Here is a 23,836-nt window from a genome sequence, read left to right on the forward strand (position 1 = left end):
GTACTGATATATTGTACATCTGCATGTTGTTTGTTCTGTCTTCATAAAGACACTATATAATGCAAAATGATAAAGAATCATCGCTCAATAATCGGCAGAGGAAATCTTGATACTGAGTGGAAATTGTGATACATATTTTACCCAGAACCGTGCAACCCTGCTTGGGTTTGCTGCTTTCAATAGTTTTTTTCACTCACAAATTTTGACGCTTTTAGAATGCCTATTTCTAGGTGGATATTAGCATTTGTCATGAACCATAACTGATATGCAGTGTTGAATCTGGATTCTTATTGATGTGGGCATGTGGAGTGTTCTGGCTCAGAACTATTAACCAGTGATTCTCGGTTGGGCTTCTGTTTCGTGGTAAAAACTCTTATTAAGCCTCTCTATTCAATACTGTCACTGGCTGCTCAGAGTTGACAAGGTTGTTTTTTTAAAAAAAAAATTTTATATATTTTTTCCTTATTGCAGTTGGCCTTTTTTCGAGAACAAAACAGCCAGAAGAAAGCAGTGATAGGCGGAGGGGTTGAAGTCAACCATGATGCCGAGAATGTTCCCAGCACGAACGGCAAGGTAAGCCTGCACTGCTTTGGATGGTGACTCACCCAGGAGAAACTTGGACTGCACTCACAATCCAAAGCCTTGGCCATCTAATTTCATCAACTGTGGATTTGTATCAGCCTGTGCAAGATGGTGCATTATTATTAAGGTAAGGAATATTTGGATTCCGCTACCGCCTGCCTGCCTGAAGTGCTGACTCTGGGGGGCCAGTCAATGACCCTAATTAATCAGCAGGGCATGAAGGTCTCACTGCAGATTGTCCTTCAGTCTCAGCTGTCAGCCTTGGTGTTCTCGAAAGAGCTCCAGTGTCGGCGACCCTTTGGCAGTGCAGGCTAAAATGCCAATTTGTAAATTTGGAGCTGCACTTTGTGATAGTGTTCCAGATCTGTCACATGTACACATTATTAATCATGATCTGTTTGCTGTACAAATCAGCCTTTCTGGATCTTCCATACAAGCAGAATGTTTACTTCTTAGTCACTGATTATCTTCTGTGATTTAATTTACTTTTGGGGTTGGTGGGGTTTGGTATTCGAACATGAGGGTTATTGTTTCACTTGCAGTAAAACTTTAGATATGCATGAGCTTCCGTGTTGATGGTTTTAATGGTTAAGTGCCTTGGGTAGTTGAAATGAGTGTTTAACAATGTGAGCTGCACTGATGCATGTGAATTGCCATCTAGTGGCTGGAATGTAATTTTGACTACAACATAAACGAAGGGCGGTTGTGGAACCTGGCAGAACAGAACATCTAGCTGTATAGCAAGCAGCTGGGATTGTCTCCCTGTCTGGATATTGCATACTTTTGAAGCTCAGCCACAAAATGGTTATGGATTTGGTTCATTCTGCAGAGGTCGTCAGATGGGTCTCTGAACCATGAGGAGGACCTCTCTAAGGTTGTGGAGCTGCAGGAGGTCATTGATCGGCAGAACAAAGACCTTGGGCAGATGAAGGAGCGCCTGTCAACACTCTCGAGCCGGGTGGCAGAACTGGAGGATGACTTGGACACTGCCCGCAAGGACCTCATCAAGTCAGAGGACATGAACACCAGACTGCAGAGAGACCTTCGGGAGGTGAGCGGAAGTGGGTGTGGTGGCTAAGGGGACAAGCGTGATGTGAATGTGTCTGAAGTGGGCGTCTGTGCCCAGCATGCTGTGTATGTAAGGGTCTGTTTTAAACATGCCCTTCCAGTCCATGGCGCAGAAGGAGGACATGGAGGAGAGAATCACAACTCTAGAGAAACGCTACCTTGCCGCTCAGCGTGAAGCTACATCTGTACATGACCTCAATGACAAACTGGAAAACGAAATTGCCAACAAGGAGTCCGTCTTTCGCCAGGTGAGCTCCATCTGTCCTGCCCCCCCCCCCCATCTCTTAGAATGTCTGGAATGTAGAAATTAACTTTTTTTTTTATATGAGAAACAGATTTTCAAGCATTCTGCCGCGTGTTTCCATTTCGTCTCATTTTAAGCCGTGGGTCTGTTCTGCCGTCTCTTGCTGGTGGAAAGAGTAGCCAGCAGAAAACTGGATGACAGCTTCCTTTGACGACAGGAAACTCCTGTGGTGCTTTGGCAGGGACTCTGTGTGTCCGAGCCCAGATCAGCGGTGCGAGCGGCAGGCCTGAATGGGATGCCTCAAAGCCCTGTTTGTTTTTTGAGATGCGCTCAAAATCACACGAGTCCCAGCCTCTGAATGGTGTCAGACTTCCTAGTCTTACTCGTGCTGAAAGGCTCATTGTGGGAAAAGAGGTTTTCAAATAGTAAAAAAGAATACAAATCCTTATTAGCTTTTTTTCATCCACATGAAATTAGAAGCAGAATAGCTTCCTACTGGTTAAATAGTTTGTGGAATGCAATTTGGAGATAGAAGGTGATTTAACAAACTGTCTCTCTTTTCCCCTCCAGTGTGTGTATATAATTTCGTATTTTTATTTAAATCAATTGCGCTAATGGCGATGTATATGGCATGGAGGGGTTGTGTGAAAAAACTGATTTATTCATGGTGTGTTCAGTTGCTGTAACAAAATGCTGTATGCCCCCCAACACACACACACACACACACACACACACAGATGTGATTTATCCAAAATCCCAGCGAGATGTGTATGTGTGGGGTTGCCCATGTGCGATACGGGTGCAGCTCACTCATGGCCTGTAACTTGGTTCTCCCTTTGCCAGTCAGAAGATAGGAACCGGCAGCTGCAGGAAAGGCTTGAGCTAGCAGAGCAGAAGCTGCAGCAGACCATAAGGAAGGCGGAGACCTTGCCAGAGGTGGAGGCGGAGCTGGCTCAGAGGGTGGCCGCGCTCTCGAAGGTCAGTCACGTGTCTCCCCAACTCCAGTTCTGTCTATTTGATATTTTTATCTTTTTTTCCTCATTTCACTGACCACAATAAGTGGTCAGAAGATGCACGGATGGGCTGATATGTTTCTTAAATGCAGATGCTTCTGATTGGCTCCAACTGTTGGTAATATGTTTTTAATTTCTAGAATTGCTAAAATTAGGGTTTTTTTCCTAAAATTTAACAAGTTCATTTGGTTTTGGGGTATATGTTTTTCCATGCATGTATATATCAGAATTTATATTCTAAAATGAAAAGTAAATTTGTATTTCTTCAATGTTCAGTATCACTCTTTAGGTAAAGTAATAAAAAAAATTACCACAGATTTTCATTAATATGTTAGGGGTGGGCAATCTTATCCGCAAAGGGCCGGTGTGTATGCGGGTTTTCGCTGCAACTCCCTAATTAGATTACGAATTAGAGGTTTGATTGGCTGAAGAGTCCTCACACCTGGGTTTGACCTACAGGTTTGTCCCAAAAACCTGCATACACACCAGCCCTTTGCGTGTAAGATTGCCCACCCCTGATTTATGTGTATCCAGAGTCATTGCTTAGGCCTTATTACTAGCTAAAGAGTAAGGTGCATGTCTATTAATACAAATTCTGCAACTGGGGGTATGGTGCAAGATATAGGTATGTATGTTTTTAGCAGTGACATGCCTAATGCATATGCTTTTTATACTCAATTTTTGCTTTCCTGTCCAGATGAGACTTTATGTAAATGCTGTAAAGTCCAGATCTGTTGACGTTGCCTGTTTTGATTACGTTTAGGCTGTGAAGGTGTGATTGACTGGCATTATGCTCAATGTTCTATCCTCTCTCCTATCAATTTTACAGTGGGGGGCAGGGGGGACTCACATTTTTAAAAACGAGTTATGTATATTCTCGTCTCAGTCAGTATGTCTCTCTCCTCTGGTGCTCCCCCCCCCCCCCATGTAACTGTAATAACTCTGTGGTGTTCCCTTCTCTCTGCGGTCAGGTCTGTACTCTATTTTCTACTAAACGGTGTCTCTGCCCTTCTCTCCATGGCTCCGCTGCACACTCTACTGTCTGTAGCCTCTCCAATCTGTGTGTGCTGACTCTGGCCTTAAGGAAGCTAAGTTGCAGAGGAAGGTAGAGCACAGCTCAAAGTGCCTCGCTTGCTTGTTGCCTGTCGCTCCTGCCCTCATTCCCTCCTCCTCCAGACATTTGCTAACTCATTTGCACAGAGGTTCAGGAAACAGCTGCTTGTATATTGGCCTCAGTATGATTATAATTATTTTATTAGTTATGGTGAATGGAAGCACCTCAGTTGTACCAGCCTTTCAGTCATCTTTCTTTATCCCCTCCATTTTGAAATGGGGGCTGTGAAAGAATGGAGCATTAGGATAACATGGAAATATGTCACCACTCAGAAGATGAAGTCATTGGGGGGAGGGGGGGACCTAAAGCCAAATGGACCTTCCTTTACCTCTGTCTCTTGTCCACTAATTCGGAGCCTTAGGCTGCTAACACCCTGCATCCTGCCAGGCTCTCCTCATCCCTCTCCAGGTCTGTTTACTGTGCCAGTGTGTGTCTGAATTCGATACCCTGCTTCCTGGCGCATGGTGCTTGTGGGCCAGCTCCGCCTCCCTCCGTCTGTTTGGCCGCCTGTCTGTGCGTCTATCTGTCTGTCTGTGTCGCTACATCTGTGTACGTGCAGGAAAATGTACGTTTTCACATATGTGTGTGGGTGCGAATGGAGGTCTGACTGCAGCCTGTCCCTGCAGGCTGAGGAGCGGCATGGAAACATCGAGGAGCGACTCAGGCAGATGGAGGCCCAGCTGGAGGAGAAGAACCAGGAATTGCTGAGGGTGAGGGTGTGTCCGTCAGTGTGTTCCCTGGAAGTCCATTTCGTGGTGCTTTCGGATGCCATGCAAGAAGTAGCTGTTCATTATGCAAATTAACTTTTTCCGTATGCGCACCTTTAAAACAATGCATTTTCATTTACGGAGCATAAAAGCTGTAGGCATGTTTTTAGCAACTGCATCGGTGTAGGCCACACAGAAGGGTTTTAAGAGCGTTACTGTGTGTTTTTCCTGGAGAGAGATTAAGGCCTTGACCCAAAATGCAATTGCACCTGCTGCAAGTGGTTCTTGACCATGTGTTTTTTAATGAGAGGCGTAAAACCAGCTGAAATGTTGCTTATTTCTCAGGCCCGTCAGAGAGAGAAGATGAATGAGGAGCACAACAAGCGCCTGTCTGAAACAGTGGACAGGCTGCTGTCGGAGTCTAATGAGAGGCTACAGCTCCATCTAAAGGAAAGAATGTCTGCTCTGGAAGACAAGGTGGGCTCATCCTGATATGCTGGGCTCCTGCTTTCATGGCGTTTTCACACTTTCACTGTAAACTGTATTTTGCATCTTGTCAGAATGCACTCATTCGAGATCTGGAGCATACAAAGAAGCTGATTGAAGAGGCTCACCGTGAGAAGGTTGGCGTTACTCCCTGCAAACACCCCCAGCCCACATTCATATTCATAATGCACAATAATTATGCCCTATTATAACGACTGTTGTATTCTGTTACACTTTTGCTGAGGGAAATGTAATATTGCTTACCAACATTTTCCTTGTTCATACTTTTTTCTTTTGTCTGTTGTATATGTGTTTGTATTTATAGCGCCTAACACTGTCTGGGCTTTAAAGCTGTCAAACAGAATTAAAAATAGAAATATGCATACATGCATACATAAAAATCTAAAACTGCTTTCAGGAGCAGCTTCTTATCGAGATAGAGACCATGAGAGCAGAGAATGAACAGGGACGCAGCCGGAGCAACTCCATGCTGCATCATGGGTAAGAGGCACATCAGCTGCTCTCACTTGCTGCGCTCTCCTGTATCGCCAGCCCATCCTTTAACTGCATTTGGTTCATGTTGCAGCCGCTCCCACCTGGTCAGCACCCCGGACTTCAGGTACCCGGTGTCTGCCTCCTCCATGATGGACAGCCACTCTGAGCACTATAGCGGTGCGCTGGTGCTGAGGCGGCCGCAGAAGGGCCGGGTAGCCGCTCTCCGGGATGAGCCCTCCAAGGTGAGCTGCTGAGTGATTCACCAGGGCTTTTTCTCAGATGGTCACTCTTTCAAAGTGTATAGGAGTAACTGATTAGTAAACGACACCAATTCTGAGTATAACCATGGCTCAAATGGTGGTGGTTTACCTGCAAAATTTTTGGTCCCCCCCCCCCCCCCCACACACACACACACACACACACACACACACACACACATTTTTCTACTTGACTTCATGATCTGTCATTTGTTATTGTGACAAACATCTGAAATTTCCTAAAATATGGTGATATCTTCGGTCTCTCGTCCCCCTTACTTCCAGGTTTCTGGTTAATCCTCTTCAGGGCTATCAGAAATCTTTTATTACCCTGGACGAAATTGTTTAGCAGCTGCGTGCAAAAATGTAGCAGCCATGTGCCTCGTAACAGGAAGCCAGACAGTGTTGAATGTTGTTAAACATCAACAGGGTGTCTGCGGGGTTTTAAAAAGTATTAAAAGGTAGTAAATCACATAAGCAAAAATTAAAGCCATTAAAAAGTATTAAAAGGTATTACACGCAAATTTACGAGGTATTAAATTTTAGATTTTTTTAAGCTACAAATTGTCCATTTGTGTTTTAAAGTTTATCTGCTAAATTTCTCGCAAATTATTTTTAATGTGGATTAGGCTCATTCCTTCATTCATACATGATCTCTGTGATGCTGACGTCATATTCTGTGTTCGAGCGACGTAATTATCACCTGGATGGGGGTTAGCGCTCTCTGGTCGCATATGCGATGCACAACTCATAAATCAGGAATGCATCGATGAGAGCAGTTAGTCAACTGGTGCAAATCGACAAACTCATTGAAGAAAAAGCCAAACAATTAAGGCACTTGCCATGAATAGCCTAGTGGATAAAGATATGGACTTGTGACTGAAGAAGTTAAATGCAAGATGTTTTCAAAATCACAGTCACTAAATTTATTCTGTTGACCCATGTTCCCTATTTAAATTCTGTTGTACAGGCCAAAATTGTGTAACATTATAAATCTTTAAATCAGTTTGAAACTTGTTTAAAAACGGTTGCAACTCAATGCCGTGCGGGTTTTAAAAAACATTGAGAAAGTATTAAAAAAGGTATTAAAAAGTGTTAAATTTAACCTCTGGATTTCTGTATATACCCTGATCAAGTACAGTGTTATGTTTTAACTGTTAATCTTTCTGTGAATAATTAAATCCAGCTGTTCCCCTTTTCATAAAAAGAACCAGACTAATGGCAAGAATTACTTTGCTTTTCCTTATACTTGCATTGTGTGTTTGAGTTAATTTTTTCATTTTAATTTCCCTCCCCTCATTTGTGTTTTTTTTTTTTTTTTTTGCTGCCACTTTGGATCCCAGAGGCATGTAAGTGGATGAGCGGAGATGGCGCCCGCGAATCCGCCAGCTCTGTGTGAGGACAGGGATCATGTGTGTGCCTGTGTGCTTTTGACCAGCTCTGTGTGAGAGGGCATGGATTGTAAGTGTGCCTGTGTGCTTTTCACCAGCTCTGTGTAAGAAGGCATGGATTGTGAGTGTGCCTGTGTGCTTTTCACCAGCTCTGTGTGAGAAGGCATGGATTGTGAGTGTGCCTGTGTGCTTTTCACCAGCACTGTCTGAGAAGGCATGGATTGTGAGTGTGCCTGTGTGCTTTTCACCAGGACTGTGTGAGGACAGGGATTGTGAGTGTGCCTGTGTGCTTTTCACCAGCTCTGTGTGAGAAGGCATGGATTGTAAGTGTGCCTGTGTGCTTTTCACCAGCTCTGTGTGAGGATAGGGATTGTGAGTGTGCCTGTGTGCTTTTCACCAGCACTGTGTGAGAAGGCATGGATTGTGAGTGTGCCTGTGTGCTTTTCACCAGGACTGTGTGAGGATAGGGATTGTGAGTGTGCCTGTGTGCTTTTCACCAGGACTGTGTGAGGATAGGGATTGTGAGTGTGCCTGTGTGCTTTTCACCAGCTCTGTGTGAGGATAGGGATTGTGAGTGTGCCTGTGTGCTTTTCACCAGCTCTGTGTGAGAAGGCATGGATTGTGAGTGTGCCTGTGTGCTTTTCACTAGCTCTGCGATGCACCTCAAAACATGCAGCTGGCACACGCCTTCTCACACAATGTTCAAGGTTGCCCTCACTGCCCCATTGTAGGAAGTGAGTGCTGCACTGGTGCCGTTTCCTTGCCAAGCAGCATGCTGCACGTCCTCCCGCATGTGTGCAGAGATGCTGCTCACATCAGCAACCTTTCTACAGTGAAGTCCTGCCTCACTGCTTACCAGTCTTATCACAGCTGAGCCTTTTCCTGAGTTAGCTGATGTAGCGTGATGACATTGCTCCTGCCAGCAATCGGTCCTCATTAAACGGGTCTCCTCAGAGCATGAACTTGCTGCAGTGTAGCGTATCGGCAGTGCACTGTCCTGGACCTGACAGTGCGGCCCGTCTTCCTTGCAGGTCCAGACGCTGAACGAGCAGGAGTGGGAGCGCGTGCAGCAGGCCAACGTGCTGGCCAATGTGGCACATGCCTTTGAGAGCGACATGGACGTGTCTGACGTAGAGGACGATCGTGAGACCATCTTCAGCTCTGTGGACCTGTTGTCTCCTGCTGGCCAGGCTGATGCCCAAACCCTGGCTCTCATGCTGCAGGAACAGCTGGACGCCATCAACAATGAAATCAGGCAGGGCTCCCATCACCAGCTTTGCCTTGTTTTCAACTTCATTTGCTTAACAAGTTAAAATTTTCCTGAACTCCGACATTTCAGAACATTGTAATGTTTGCTAAATGTAGAGCTGCAGGATATCACATGGTGATATAATCGTGATTTTTGTGCATATGCCATAATCACCGGGGCTTTAGGTAACGGCCATATAAATTTGTCAGGACACCGGTTTTTCTGTACCATATATGCATAAGTTTACTTATGCCCACAATTTCATAAGCAGATTACTAGTACAGTCGAACCTCGGTACAACGTACCCCGTTTATAACGTTTACACCAATACAACGTTCAAATTTCAATGTCCCGAATTCGCATAATGCATTATTCCATTTGCCGGTATCGCTTAGAACGTACACCTTTACAGCGTAAACTTCGGTATAACGTATGATTTTCAGAGGAAAATAGGCAAACTGACCTTCGTTAAAACGTACAGCCTCATCTTCCGAGTGCGCGCACAATTCAGAATCGGCTGTTGCCGGCCATCTACATCTCTTAGCAACGCCTAACTGTATGAACCTATCCTCACAAAGCATTCCACGCCGGCCGGACTCCTTGCATGCAGCCCCCGTTTTTTCATGGTTTTGCATGGTGTCATGGTATCGAAATTTATTTCAGCCAATTGAATCATACAGGTGCATAATTTCGGTTTGACATTAGGTTACAGTAAGGCGATTTGAACGATATGCCGGCAGTGGATTTTGCGTTATGTCGGCTGTCTATGAGTAACTGATATTAACATAGTTTGAAGAATATAGTTCCTATTTAGAATAGGAACTATATTCCTCAAACTACACAAGCTGTATGTCATAGTGTCAACTTGAGGGGTGTTTTATAAAAGTTTTTTATATACATTTTGTGTTCTATCATTCATTTTGAAGGACTTGGTTACAACGTACTATGGTTATAACGTACAAATTCTTAATGTTCCCCGAGGTACGTTGTAAAGAAGTTCGACTGCATGTCTAAAATATTAATGAGTTTTATATTGCAATGCCCAGAAGTAATCTGTATAAATGTGGCATTTCCTTATGTTTATGAAATTCAGTTAGCGGAACATGTGACATACTGCTGTTTTGGTAAATCATATGATGAGCAGTGAAGTGGCAGTGAAGAGAAACAGCTCAGCAGCCGCAATGTCTTTTGAAAGACAGATGACATTGCTTGTATGCTTTTCACTAGCTCTGTATGAGGACATGGATCGTGAGTGTGCCTGTGTGCTTTTCACCAGGCCTGTGTGAGGACAGGGATCATGCGTGTGCCTGTGTTCTTTTCACCAGCTCTGTCTCAGAAGGTATGGATTGTGAGTGTGCCTGTGTGCTTTTCACCAGGACTATGTGAGGACAGGGATCATGCGTGTGCCTGTGTGCTTTTCACCAGGACTGTGTGAGGACACGGATCATGCGTGTGCCTGTGTGCTTTTCACCAGGACTGTGTGAGGACAGGGATCATGCGTGTGCCTGTGTGCTTTTCACCAGGACTGTGTGAGGACAGGGATCATGCGTGTGCCTGTGTGCTTTTCACCCGGACTGTGTGAGGACAGGGATCATGCGTGTGCCTGTGTGCTTTTCACCAGCTCTGTGTCAGAAAGTATGGATTGTGAGTGTGCCTGTGTGCTTTTCACCAGGCCTGTGTGAGGACAGGGATCATGCGTGTGCCTCTGTGCTTTTCACCAGCTCTGTGTCAGAAGGTATGGATTGTGAGTGTGCCTGTGTGCTTTTCACCAGGACTGTGTGAGGACAGGGATCATGCGTGTGCCTGTGTGCTTTTCACCAGGACTGTGTGAGGACAGGGATCATGCGTGTGCCTGTGTGCTTTTCACCCGGACTGTGTGAGGACAGGGATCATGCGTGTGCCTGTGTGCTTTTCACCAGGACTGTGTGAGGACAGGGATCATGCGTGTGCCTGTGTGCTTTTCACCCGGACAGTGTGAGGACAGGGATCATGAGTGTGCCTGTGTTCTTTTCACCAGCTCTGTGTCAGAAGGTATGGATTGTGAGTGTGCCTGTGTGCTTTTCACCCGGACAGTGTGAGGACAGGGATCATGCGTGTGCCTGTGTTCTTTTCACCAGCTCTGTGTCAGAAGGTATGGATTGTGAGTGTGCCTGTGTGCTTTTCACCCGGACTGTGTGAGGACAGGGATCATGCGTGTGCCTGTGTGCCTTTCACCAGGACTGTGTGAGGACAGGGATCATGCGTGTGCCTGTGTGCCTTTCACCAGGCCTGTGTGAGGACAGGGATCATGCGTGTGCCTCTGTGCTTTTCACCAGCTCTGTGTCAGAAGGTATGGATTGTGAGTGTGCCTGTGTGCTTTTCACCAGGACTGTGTGAGGACAGGGATCATGCGTGTGCCTGTGTGCTTTTCACCAGGACTGTGTGAGGACAGGGATCATGCGTGTGCCTGTGTGCTTTTCACCCGGACTGTGTGAGGACAGGGATCATGCGTGTGCCTGTGTGCTTTTCACCAGGACTGTGTGAGGACAGGGATCATGCGTGTGCCTGTGTGCTTTTCACCAGCTCTGTGTCAGAAAGTATGGATTGTGAGTGTGCCTGTGTGCTTTTCACCAGGCCTGTGTGAGGACAGGGATCATGCGTGTGCCTCTGTGCTTTTCACCAGCTCTGTGTCAGAAGGTATGGATTGTGAGTGTGCCTGTGTGCTTTTCACCAGGACTGTGTGAGGACAGGGATCATGCGTGTGCCTGTGTGCTTTTCACCAGGACTGTGTGAGGACAGGGATCATGCGTGTGCCTGTGTGCTTTTCACCCGGACTGTGTGAGGACAGGGATCATGCGTGTGCCTGTGTGCTTTTCACCAGGACTGTGTGAGGACAGGGATCATGCGTGTGCCTGTGTGCTTTTCACCCGGACAGTGTGAGGACAGGGATCATGAGTGTGCCTGTGTTCTTTTCACCAGCTCTGTGTCAGAAGGTATGGATTGTGAGTGTGCCTGTGTGCTTTTCACCAGGCCTGTGTGAGGACAGGGATCATGCGTGTGCCTCTGTGTTTTTCACCAGCTCTGTGTCAGAAAGTATGGATTGTGAGTGTGCCTGTGTGCTTTTCACCAGGACTGTGTGAGGACAGGGATCATGCGTGTGCCTGTGTGCTTTTCACCAGGCCTGTGTGAGGACAGGGATCATGCATGTGCCTCTGTGCTTTTCACCAGCTCTGTGTCAGAAAGTATGGATTGTGAGTGTGCCTGTGTGCTTTTCACCAGGACTGTGTGAGGACAGGGATCATGCGTGTGCCTGTGTGCTTCTCACCAGCTCTGCGATGCACCTCAAAACATGCAGCTGGCCCTCACTGCCCCATTGGTTAAAGTAAAAAGACGTCGGTGGTGTTGGTGGTGTTTTTGCAGTTTAAAATCTGACGTTTATTAAACAATGATGCTGAATTTATACATATTAATAATTTTTGGGCACTACGATATTTCAGGCATGCTACTAATCTGCTTATGAAACTCTAGGCGTAAGTAAGTCTGTATAGTACCAAAAAGCTGGCGTTTGGGCAGATTTTTACACCAGTTGTCTAAAGGCCTGGTGATTATTGCGTATGCACCATTTAATTGTGCTGCTACAGCTAAATGGGTATCGGATTTTAAAAAAATTTAATCTCTAAGAAAGCAGGTAGTTGAAATGATTCAAATGGAGGCTGTGTAGTTATTAGCTGCTAAATGGTTTCAAGCTCTTTTTGGATGTTGTGTAGCAAACGGGTCACTTTTTCCTCCTGTAGGATGATCCAGGAGGAGAAGGAGAGCACCACACAGCGGGCAGAGGAGATTGAGAGCCGTGTCGGCAGCGGCGACAACTTGGGAGGGCGATTTCGCTCACTCAGCTCCCTCCATCCATCCTTTGCGGGGTCCTCTCAGGCTGGATCCTCACCCCCGGGGTCTGGCCACTCCACCCCATGCCGTATGCCTCGCAGCCCCAACCGGGAGGTCGACCGAATGGGCGTCATGACCCTGGTGAGGCATATTTCGCATTCTATATAAAGTACAATCCACCTCCCCTTTTATCTTTGCCGTATTGTTAGCTTGTTTTGGTGCATTTTATCATTTAGCATGTTAGCTGCATGTGCTCTAGTATTATAATTAGGGGTGTAAAATGCATCAGTGCATCATGATGAATTGATTAAGGTGGCAATTCAGTTGCACTAATCTGTAACGTTAAATTTGCTTATTAATTTTTGGGCGCAAAATCCTCCTTAAAGATAGTCCTGTGTTTGTGTTACGCACTCACTTGCTGCAGGTTGATACACAGTGCTGCATGCAACTTTCCAAGATGCAGGATGGCAGGGGAAGGCTTGTTAATATTCATAATAATAATTATCTTTGTGCTGATGCTTTTGGGAAGCACCCTTCTTGTAGCACAAAGTGTCAAACATTTGATAAAGTGTTGGCCATTACTACTACGAGGTAGCTAACTAGCTAAGTAAAAAGTGACTAGTTTTATTTGTGTGTATATATCTGTTAACATCGGTATTGGCCGATATTTGTTACAAGAAAAAATCAAGATATTGCCATTGGTCCAATATGTCACTCTTGACCCCTATTGGTAGCCAATATTAAACGTTTTCATATTCAAAGTTAGCATGACAAAGCTAAAGACATAACTGCTAAAATCATGGAGATGATTGGAATGAATGAAGAGCCATTTTCTGTAGTGTCAAACGAGAGATTTTGTCTGTTCATTCACTGTTTATAAGAGGTCTCAAAGTAATGGCCCACGATTTATAAATCTAACCAGCAGATTGATATTCCATTTTCTACAGAATAATAAATAATGTAACATCATTCTGCTAATCTGTGCCGGCAAGCTCAGCACATTTCACCACTTGTAGTGAATCATACCTAATTGTAATCGAATGCCTTGGGGCCAACGATTTACACCCCTAATTAAAATCATTGTCTTAATTTGGCAGTTTGTCATTCATTACTGTTTTTGTGTTACACCAAAGTCATTGTGTTTCTCTGGTTATGATGGATCCTCTAGCCCACATTAACACATTTTTGTGTCCCCCAGCACTCCTGCTATGATCCGTATGTTACTGAGACCTCCCTCTCACATCAGACTGTAGCTTACCTGCAGTATTCCTCCGCTAGCTCCGCCCCTCCATATAGCTATGCACCGTGCTACATCAAGGTACTGGCCAGTTCCCCCAGTTTACTTCTCAAGTCTGCGGTCCTATTCACACCAGTGAGCGTGAAGCTGTTTCCGCATTCAGCGCACCAGCCTGTAATAGATGAGCGAGCTCCCCCGAGTCTCCTGCTGAAGCTCACTTGCTCTGGTCACCTCTGCTTGGCTTCCGCATATAAACCCTGCTCTCTTTCTCTCAATTCTCTCTCCGTGTGTACAACCTCTCTGCCCATACTTTTTTTTTTTTTTTTTGGTTTGGAAAAGGAAACATGCTATTAAACTATCAGATAAGCTCCTTCCAAAAAAAGCCACTTTGAAAATATTTACATTGGAAATACCAGACCCAAATGAACCTATAACGGTCTGTTTACCGCTCTGTGGTGCTCCCCCTCCCACCATATTAAGTCTACCACAGTGCCCCAGCCAGCTCAGATTTGTGAGCCATGTCATAGCGGTTGGTGTGAATATGGCCCCAGAGTTGAAGTCGCTGATGACAGCCCCAGCGCTGCCTGCTGGCCCTGTGTGCTCAGTGTGCCTCCCACCTGTCCTCTGTGGCAATCAGCTGCACACCACAGCACCTCTCTCCTCAGGTTTGCTGCTCTTAATGCAGCCGTGGATGTTGGCTGCTGGCTGCTTCCTCTGGCCTGTCCCCTCTACCCCCCGTCCAGTCAGTGGGCTGGCGCTGCATCTTGCTAAATGCTGTTAACTCTTCTGCTTCCCTCCTGACCTCTTCCTATCATGCTTCCAACAGCCTAGTGATTTACGGAAACACCGCAGGAAGGTAATTGCAAGAAATAATCTTTGGCCAACAGGGACAATTACAATATTATGTGTAATGTAGTCTTTTTTTTATTACTACTAAAAGTTAAGATTTCAAGAAATGGCTTGAGACTCAATTTAGTAGTCATTTAGTAGATAAATGAATGTATTTGCTTCTGTTATACTGGGCTGTGCACTTAATTTGATTTGCCTGCAGTATTATTTTTTTTTTCTTTAGAAAATAAACAGTAATTTGAAGTGCTTGTCCATGAAGTTATAGAAGAAAGTGCTTGAAACCATAGTGTATTGCACTAAGTTTGCTGCACTAACTATTCGTTTTGCTTACACTGTTCTTTTCATTTGATTGGAATGTAACAGTTCAGTGCCAGTTTTAAGGTTACGGAAAATGCTACTCCAGTAGGGCAGGTAACATAGGCTCTTACCCTTTGTATTATTGCATGTTTTTCTTTGTCTCCCCGTTGCTCCAGACATGTTGATACACAGTGCCCTCCATAGTATCTGGGACAAAGACACACTTTTCCTTGATTTACCCCATGAACAACACATACATGATTAAAGTGCACATTCCAGACTTAAAGTTGCATACATTTCACCATGTAGAAATTACAAAACATTTTATACATAGTCCCCCTCATTGCAGGACAGCATAATATTTGGGACATTTGACTTCACAGCTGTTTGTGATTACTCTGGTGTGTTTCATTGCTTCATTAGTGCAGGGATAAGATACCTAGGCTTGCTTCTACCATTTGGAGTCTGTAGTTGCCATTGTTCAACATGAGGAAAGAGCTTTGCCAATGAAAGTCAAAGAAGCTATTATGAGGCTGAAAACCTTAGGATTACAAAATCAACTGTCTGGAATATTAAGAAGAAAGAATGCACTGGTGAGCTCAGAAATCGCAAAGGGACTGATGGGCCCAGGAAGACCTCCACTGCTGATGGCAGAAGAATCCTCACTATGGTAAAGAAAAATCCCCAAACGCCTGGACAACGGATCAGTAAGTCTTCAGGAGGCCAGTGTGTCTTTGTCAGAGATTATCTGCTGAAGACTTCATGAACAGAAATACAGTGGCTACACTGCAAGATGCAAACCACTAGTGAACCGTAAAAACAGAATAATCAGATTACAGTTTGTGAAAAAGTACTTAAAAGAACCTGCAGAATTCTGGACAGATGAGACCAAGATTAACCTGTATCAGAGTGATGGCAGGAAGAATGTGTAGATAAGAAAAGGACCCGTCTAAGATCCAAAGCATACCAGCTCATCTGTTAAACATGGTGGTGCGGATGTTATGCCTTGCACATGTGTGGCTACCACACTTACCTTCATTGATGATGTAACTGCTGATGGTAGTCACACAGTGAATTCTTAGAAGTACAGAAACATTTCATCTGCTCAAGTTCCAGTAAATGCCTCAAAACTCATTGGCAGGACTACATCGTACCAGAAGATAATGATCCCAAACATGCTCCTAAAGAGAACTAAAAAATGGAAAATTCTTGAATGGACAAGCCAGTCACCCAATTTAAATCCAATTGAGCATGCCTTCCATATACCGAAGAGGAAACTTAAAGGGACAATTCCCCAAAACAAGCAGAAGCTGAAGGTGGCTGCAGTAGAGGCTTGACAGAGCATCACCAGATATGATGCTCAGCACCTGGTGATGTCTATGAATCTCAAACTTCATGTAGTTCTTGCATGCAAGGGATATGCAGCAAAGTACTAAATATGACTGCTTTAATATGCACACCATTGCTATGTCCCAAACATTATGGTGCCCTGAAATGTGTACACTATGTATAAAAAAGTGCTGTGATTTCCACATGGTGAAACTGAACTTGTGAAACCTTTATATTAAAATCTGGAATGTGCACTTTAATCATGTCTTAATTGTTTGATTTGAAATTTTAAGCTGTGGAACAGAGGGGTAAATAAAAGAAAAATGTCTGTCCCAAACGTTACAGGGCTCTGTAGGTTTCCAGCAGAAATAATGTTCTGCAGCAAAAAGTTTTTGATTGTTGTGGAGATTTAGGTTCTGCATTTAGAGCAAATAACGGTACAACTTCTGACCTATAACAACCTGCCCCCCACTGTTGAATCTTCCTGCAATGTCCTGTCATATACTTTCTGCTCCAGTCCCTAATACAGTGTTAATGTTGCTATCCTTACCCTTGTGTTCAGTCTTCACAGGATGACAAAGCTACAATAAAATGTGAGACCTCTCCTCCTTCAACCCCCCGGTCCATTCGTCTCCATGGAGGGAGCATTCATGCAGCCAGTCATGAAGACCTCAGGGATATCAGAAGGTACTCTAGTGACTGGCCACCCAAACATGGCGGTCACCTACATGTCGTGATGCAGGTGTTTCAGGCTGTTGCTGAGTGCCATTACTAGTCTCACTGTGTTTCTGCTATGCAGCACTCCCAGCCTCGCCGACGGCCAGGGCAGTAATCCCAGTAGCAGCAACAGCAGCCAGGACTCTCTGAACAAGGCTACCAAGAAGAAGAGCATCAAGTCATCCATCGGGAGGCTTTTTGGAAAAAAGGAGAAGGGCAGACCAGGCGCCCTTGGCAAAGATGGCTCCAGCCAAGGTTGGTCCTATGTTTTGCCGCTGCTCTAATAATATACAGCTTCTGTATCAATCTGCTGTCTAGAATTTCCCCCATGGGACCATTGATCTATAATGTAAAAGTGCAGTGAAGATTTGAAGTATTTAATACACTCCACTTCAATATACACCATGAAATATGTGCCAAAGGTATATGGACACCAGCTTATCCAAAATCTTATTCTAAAGCCAAGGGTATTTATATTGTTGCTGTAACGGCCTCTACTCTTCTGGGTAGTCTTTCCTTTAGATGTTGGAACATTGGTGGTGGGATTTGCTGCCATTCAGTTTGAGTGATCATATCCTTTTTGGTGAGCTTGTGCGGCTTACTGCTTTGCATCTGAATTTGCTTAGACATTTTCACTTCACAATGATTTCACTTGTGGTTGACCAGGGCAGAACTGATTTGTTGGGAAAATGGCATACTGTAATAATGCCAAGTAACTTTTTCCATATGACCATCCATTTTACTGCTATTGTCTTACTGGAGATTGCATAGCTCTATGCTTAAGTGTATTCCCTGGACAGGGAGACTGCCACACTCACTCGTCTCTCGTCAGTGAAGTAACTCAAAGTATTTGATGGCTTTTTCAAACTTTGCAGGCACATTATTGAGCATGTTAACTGGAACTGATCAAATTTTGAGACAGATCGCACCAAAATTGAAGTCACTCTGCATAGTGATGGCAACAAGGCCAGTTTCAGACACTTGATCCCATTAGTGTGATGAATCTACCCCACCCAAAACTGAAGCAACAGCACAAGGTGGCAGCAGAGGAAGAAAAGGGAGGCTGTTCCATTTTGGGAAAACAATAAATCTGAAAATATGGATCTTTTTTAAACTTTCCAGGAATATTGTATCGGTCAGTGGTTCTCGAACTGTGGGACATGAGATGATTTTCTGAATATTCTAAAATAGTTATTCTATACGTGTTTTCTTCATTGCCATCCCTACCCTCGGCAAAATTTATTCTTGACATTTAGGCCAAGTCTTAGTCAGTGGTGGCACTTGGAAGAACAGACGTTTATGTGGTGAACCTGATTTCATTAAGACATGTCACTCAAATGCCTCGTTTCCACCAATCCGGTGCTGGTGCCGGACTTTTTCCCAGTCTAGTACTAGTTTTGCACGTTTCCACCTCAAAAAACTGGCGTGGGTCAGAAAAAAACTATTCCAGCATGGCACCACAGAAAAGCTGATTTCAGAATTTGGTACCGTAACATCAGCGAAAGTGGGACGGGCTATCATGTCCAAACCTGCATACCCGGAAAATTCAATCCATAACCGTTTAGTCTAATATTGCCGGTACTCGCAGTGAAACAACTTGCCTGCTTATTGGCAGAATAATGTTACATCATTTTTTTTTATTCTGTGAAAAAGGAAAGATCAATCTGCTGGCCAGATTTAATACACTGCCCGGCCAGAAAAACAGTCGGCATTTGATTTTTTTGTCGGATCACCTTTAGCTTTGATTATGGCGCCCATTTGTCACGCCATTGTTTCCACAGGCTTATGCAATGTCTCACCCTTTATTTTCATCCAATAGAGAGAGCGCAACAAGTCATACGCTGAACTTTTTTTTGGTTCAGCATCTTCTAAAAACTTAATCCAAAACTGCTGAAAATAGATTCTAAAAACAAAGTAAAGCTTAACCTTTACTTTACTTTCACTTTCCCTACATAGTATTTTGGTTCCATTCTTTTTTTGAAACCGGTGGAAATGTGGGCAGGTTCTCAAAAGGCTCCAAGCGGGAACCAGCACCAGCATTGGCTCTGTGGTGGTGGAAATGAGGCAAAAGTGAGGTTGTTTATAGAGTTTTTTGCGGAGGTGGGGAGAGCGTCGGTTAGGCTTGGGTGGTATTATGGTACTATTTTTGGTTTACCACAGTATTTTCGATTGGTGAAATTATTGTGGGGGACCTGTAATAGCATTGGTTTTGAAAATACTGTATAACATGGATACTGCCGAAGCCTAGTATGGGGGACTAGAGATAGAGGATCAGAGGTGTGAGAGGAGTAGTTATATGATTATATTTGATTGGGGGAGACACAGCGGTCTGGGGAATACATTGTTGGTCATGCCTTTGTACAGACAGCTTTGAGTTACACCTCTTTCAGCCTTTGGTATTTCAGCAATTCCTCTAACTGCTCCTATTATGTGTGTCCACGTACTTTTGGCTATATAGTATCTCTAACCATCAATTCATCTAATTCATCTGCGCTTTAATTCATGTATTGATCTAAGGTGGCTTTTCAAATTACATGTCTGTTTTAAAACAAGCTTAAGCTTTACTGAAGCAACACCCGCTAGCGATGTCATGACCTCCAGCAGGTACACCTGACGCTGAAAACTCGCCATCAGATGCCTTAGGCCTTGGCAAGCTGGGCAGCCAGGGGGAGAAGAACAGGAAGCTGCAGAAAAAGTAGGTGTCCCTGCTCCTGCCCTGCATGTTGTGATGACCCCCTTCGGCATGTGGTTCATGGTGGTGTGGCACTGGGATTGCCAGCTGCTAGTCACGCTGACCCTGCCTGCCCTTGTGCTTTCTGTCATGGTCCTACACCACACGCACTTAAATTAAATGTCACATTGGATGGTGGTAAACATCTGTCATTGCTGAATTCATTAATTCATTCATCACATCACAGTCATCTGTGTGTTCTTTTAGCAGTGTTTTTATTCCTTTTACAATCATTTAATTTATAAAAGTATATTAATTTTTAAACTGCTTTATTATTAATAAGCCAACAGTAGTTCCCATCTTGGGAAGTTTAACCCATTTACTTACCAGTCTAGTTTCATAACCACTGCATTTCCTGATTTATTTATTCATTTATTTTTGTATTTATTTTAACTCACCAGTATTTAATTTTAATTAATCTTGTATAAGTATGCTAGTCTCCTCATTTTAGCTGTTGCTTCAGCCATTTAGTTTTTATTTTGTTGAATTTTGTTCCTTCTTTCCCCTTATTTTACTCCATTTTCATATCATAGTCCAAAAACTGGGTAAGTTCATTCGTTTTGGTTTTGCTTCATCTTGCATTAACTTTATAGCTGCAGTTTCTCTCCGTTCTCTCTGCTTCAGGATGTCTTTTGGCATGTTATGCTCTCGTAGTTTCTCAAGGTCCCAAACACTCATCTTTCCAGTTTAGTTAAATATTAAATGCACACAAAACATGGTTTGTGCGTTTGAGTTTGTGATGCATGCATCTCGGCACTGTAGTTTGAACCCAAAGACTTGTGGGCTTCTGTTCATTGTCAGGCAGCAGCAAATTGTCAAATTTTTTGAGTCTCAAAGATGGCAGGATTGACATCTATACTTGAGTGCACCCTGTTTATGAATGCACCCTTTTACTAACACTTAACTGGGTTCTGCAATGCAGATTCTCAAAACTGGACATGGGGAATCTAGTTTGTTCTTGTTGATATTAGAGTACCATTTGCTTGGTTTTTCATTTGGCTGCTGTTGGGTTTGTAATATGAGTACTGTATAATTGTTTGGGCAGTTTCAAAATCTAACCTACAGATTAATGAGATTCCCAGTGACCAAGTTTTGAGATTTTTTTTTTTTTCTTTATTGATTTCACTTTGGGCTGGAGTTTCCTGGAATTTCTGCTGTCACAAAGCATGCAAATGACTGCATCAGGGACATCGATTGCGTTATCCTGTAACATTTTAACGTGTTTAGTACCTTGTTGTGCATTGCTGTAGGCTTTGCTGTCACGCTGGGTATGTTACCGAAAACTTGCTGGGTCACTACATTAATATTGTGGTTGCGGTAGGTGGAGAGGAATAACAAAATGAATGATTTAGACTGCTATCACCTTCACCTGCACAGTATCATTTATCCGAAGTATCTCTTTAATCTGATATTTGTTAGTGTCTAGAAAGCCAGTTACCCTCCCTGCACATTCCTACAATCCAATTTCTAACAGTAGGAAGTGATATGATGACATACATGAGAAATTACACCTTTTATTTTAACAAATGTCCATCCATACACTCCGTTTAATCATGTAAAAATATATGGATTCAGAACTCTTTAGGGGTCTTCAGGCTCGCATTGTTGACACGGTGACATTGTCCTTTGTGTGTGTGGGGCTGTGCTGTACTGGCACCTCTGACTGGAATTAGTAAGTAGAGGTGCACCAATCCCACTTTTTCAGTGCCGATATTGTAACCACTGCCGGAACAGAGGGTATTGTACGATATAAGTACCAATCAGATACCAGAACCTTTTTTCTAACTAGTAAATACAAATTGGAAACCTATGTCAAAAAAGCTTTGTCAATTAGGCTACTAGAAACATACATAACATACTGCTCCACCTCATTTGCACATCTTGCATTTGCAGCTCAATCTGAATATATTCCAAGCAATTATACACAAGTGGAAACTGCTTAAAATGCCCCACAGCTTTTTTCCACTGGCAACAGCGTCACTTACACTTCATTGCAATAGCAGCCTTTCGTGTTTCAAAAGCTGTGGTGAGTGTGCAAGACAGCACAAGCTAGTGACTCCCAAAGTAAACAATACTTCAACCTTTTGGTTTTTTCAAGTATAAAATACTTCTGGATTGAATACATGCAAGTCGCTTTTGCTATCATCACCCTTTTATCAGATGTTCTTGTGCTCCTCCTCCTGCAATGGGTATGCACATGATGTCACAGCAGGCAGATGTCACTGCGTTCACACCCACTGAGTGGCAAAAAACTGAGTGGCAGTGTTAGTGTGCTGCCTTTATGCTGCGAGCTATCATGCGATTGATTGATTGTACAAATTGATTTAACAAGAAGATAACTGAGTATCGGACTTGGATCAGTCACATATCCAATCCTGACTGTCAGATCGGTGGCACCTTTATTAGTCAGTTGACCAGGTAGACTGACCGTCTGTTAGCTTGAATTCTTGGAGTGTCCAGGGCTTTGCATTTGCTTCAGGTTTTCTTGTGTGGTTATTGTCAGTTGGGTTGAATTAGGTTGAATGTGGTTGATAACTAGAAAAGTCACCAAATGCTGACTCTGCTGTCACCTCCAAAAACAGCCTGCTCACCTTGGTGATTGTTGATATGTGCACCATATTGTGGCAGGCATGAGCTGCTGGAAGAGGCGCGCAGACAAGGTCTGCCGTTTGCCCAGTGGGACGGCCCTACAGTGGTGGTCTGGCTGGAGGTAAGTCCACAATCCACTGTGTCCCATTATGGATGCTGGACATCTTCATGTGGTCTTTTGGTGAATCTGGTAAATTCATTGACTTGTATAGAAATATTTTAATGGAGCTTGTTATGAAGCATTACATAGGGCAAGTTTGGGCCACATTTACAGTGTAGTTGAGGTTGTGAAGTTGACCGGTGTTGCTCTGACGGTCTCCTCAGCTGTGGGTGGGAATGCCCGCCTGGTACGTGGCCGCCTGCCGTGCCAACGTGAAGAGTGGCGCCATCATGTCGGCGCTATCGGACACAGAGATCCAGCGTGAGATCGGCATCAGCAACCCACTGCACCGGCTCAAGCTGCGGCTGGCCATCCAGGAGATCATGTCCCTGACCAGCCCATCGGCGCCCCCTACCTCCCGCACGGTACGTCTCTGCTCAGGCTCTGCCAGTCACTGGCACAGAGATGCATGCACCAGAGTTGATTCGCGTGGCAGTGTGTGCCTTGTGGGGCCATAATGCAGCTCAAGCAGCCCATTTATCAGCTGCCGTTTAAGACAGGGGTGGACAGTCTTATCCACAAAGGGCCGTTGTGTATGCAGGTTTTCGCTGCAACTCCCTTATTAGGTCACTAATTAGAGGACTGATTGGCTGAAGAGTCCTCACACCTGGGTTTGAAGAGCTGCCCTAAAGGTTACACCAGCCCATTGCGGATAAGATTGCCCACCCCTGGTTTAGGAAGTTGGCTGTGTTGTTGAACTGGAAAAGGCCTGAGTTAGTTACATGTCCTCTTGACCTGGGCAGAGCTGTGTCTTTCCCCATCTCCAGTGGTATCATCTCCAAGCACCCCTGCTGGAATGTGTAGCCTTTGCCCTCCCTTGGTTTTCCCAGCTGCTGCTGGCTCTCACCACTGGTCCCACTGGTCAGGGAGCAGTAGGCTGCTTCATGGTGTACATGTTAATCTGTTGTGGCTAATGTAAGAACTAAGGAGGGTAAGGTGCCTTCACAATATACCTCTGTGAAGATTAGTACTGATTATAAGACTTGCACTGCCATTGAAACTCCCCAGACTAAATTCTTGAAGATGGATGTGGGTATTTTCATTTGAAACACTGACTCTGTTCCTCTTTTCCACTGGTTGGCTCATGCGTGTTCCTGCATTAACATTCAAGCTCACTTCTGACTGCATGATTATGATGATTCTGCTGCTCTCCACTGCCAATTACTTTGATTAAAAGTCATCACTCACTCTCCTATAAGGCTGGAATCCTGTACAAAATGCACAAATATGCCTGTGCTTTGCTGCTCAGTAATGATATTTTTGTGCTTTTATTCTGCCATCCTTCCCATTTTTCCCTCCCCCCTTCCCCCCTTACACTATTTGCGCTTGCCATTCTTTCTGGGGGTCATGTGATTAGCCCACGGGCAATATATGGGTCACGCACGAAGAGATGGAGAGCCTCGCGGCCACGCCACAGACGGTTAGTCATCCAATCAGATCACTGCTGGATTAAATCT

General features: G+C 44.4%; 1 protein-coding gene across 11 annotated transcripts in view; it reads left to right on the forward strand.

Annotated features, from left to right (window-relative positions):
- ppfia1 (PTPRF interacting protein alpha 1) overlaps positions 1–23,836 on the forward strand; it is a 62,523-nt gene that overhangs the window by 32,474 nt on the left and 6,213 nt on the right. For 2 of the 11 annotated variants that reach the window (XM_072718096.1, XM_023805347.2), the window contains exons 6-24: positions 472–573; positions 1,412–1,633; positions 1,752–1,898; positions 2,738–2,872; positions 3,956–4,012; positions 4,648–4,731; positions 5,074–5,205; positions 5,289–5,351; positions 5,633–5,715; positions 5,801–5,951; positions 8,389–8,612; positions 12,380–12,611; positions 13,669–13,788; positions 16,745–16,869; positions 16,982–17,154; positions 19,501–19,594; positions 22,259–22,340; positions 22,544–22,744; positions 23,737–23,799. In XM_072718096.1, the coding sequence (XP_072574197.1) occupies positions 472–573; positions 1,412–1,633; positions 1,752–1,898; positions 2,738–2,872; positions 3,956–4,012; positions 4,648–4,731; positions 5,074–5,205; positions 5,289–5,351; positions 5,633–5,715; positions 5,801–5,951; positions 8,389–8,612; positions 12,380–12,611; positions 13,669–13,788; positions 16,745–16,869; positions 16,982–17,154; positions 19,501–19,594; positions 22,259–22,340; positions 22,544–22,744; positions 23,737–23,799 (2,490 nt within the window). Of the gene's footprint in view, positions 1–471; positions 574–1,411; positions 1,634–1,751; positions 1,899–2,737; positions 2,873–3,955; positions 4,013–4,647; positions 4,732–5,073; positions 5,206–5,288; positions 5,352–5,632; positions 5,716–5,800; positions 5,952–8,388; positions 8,613–12,379; positions 12,612–13,668; positions 13,789–14,533; positions 14,564–16,744; positions 16,870–16,981; positions 17,155–19,500; positions 19,595–22,258; positions 22,341–22,543; positions 22,745–23,736; positions 23,800–23,836 lie in introns of all 11 variants that reach the window. The other 9 variants (XM_023805381.2, XM_023805398.2, XM_023805417.2 and 6 more) reach the window with 7 other exon arrangements.

This window comes from Paramormyrops kingsleyae, chromosome 11 (assembly GCF_048594095.1).
Source record: "Paramormyrops kingsleyae isolate MSU_618 chromosome 11, PKINGS_0.4, whole genome shotgun sequence".
NCBI lineage: Eukaryota > Metazoa > Chordata > Actinopteri > Osteoglossiformes > Mormyridae > Paramormyrops > Paramormyrops kingsleyae.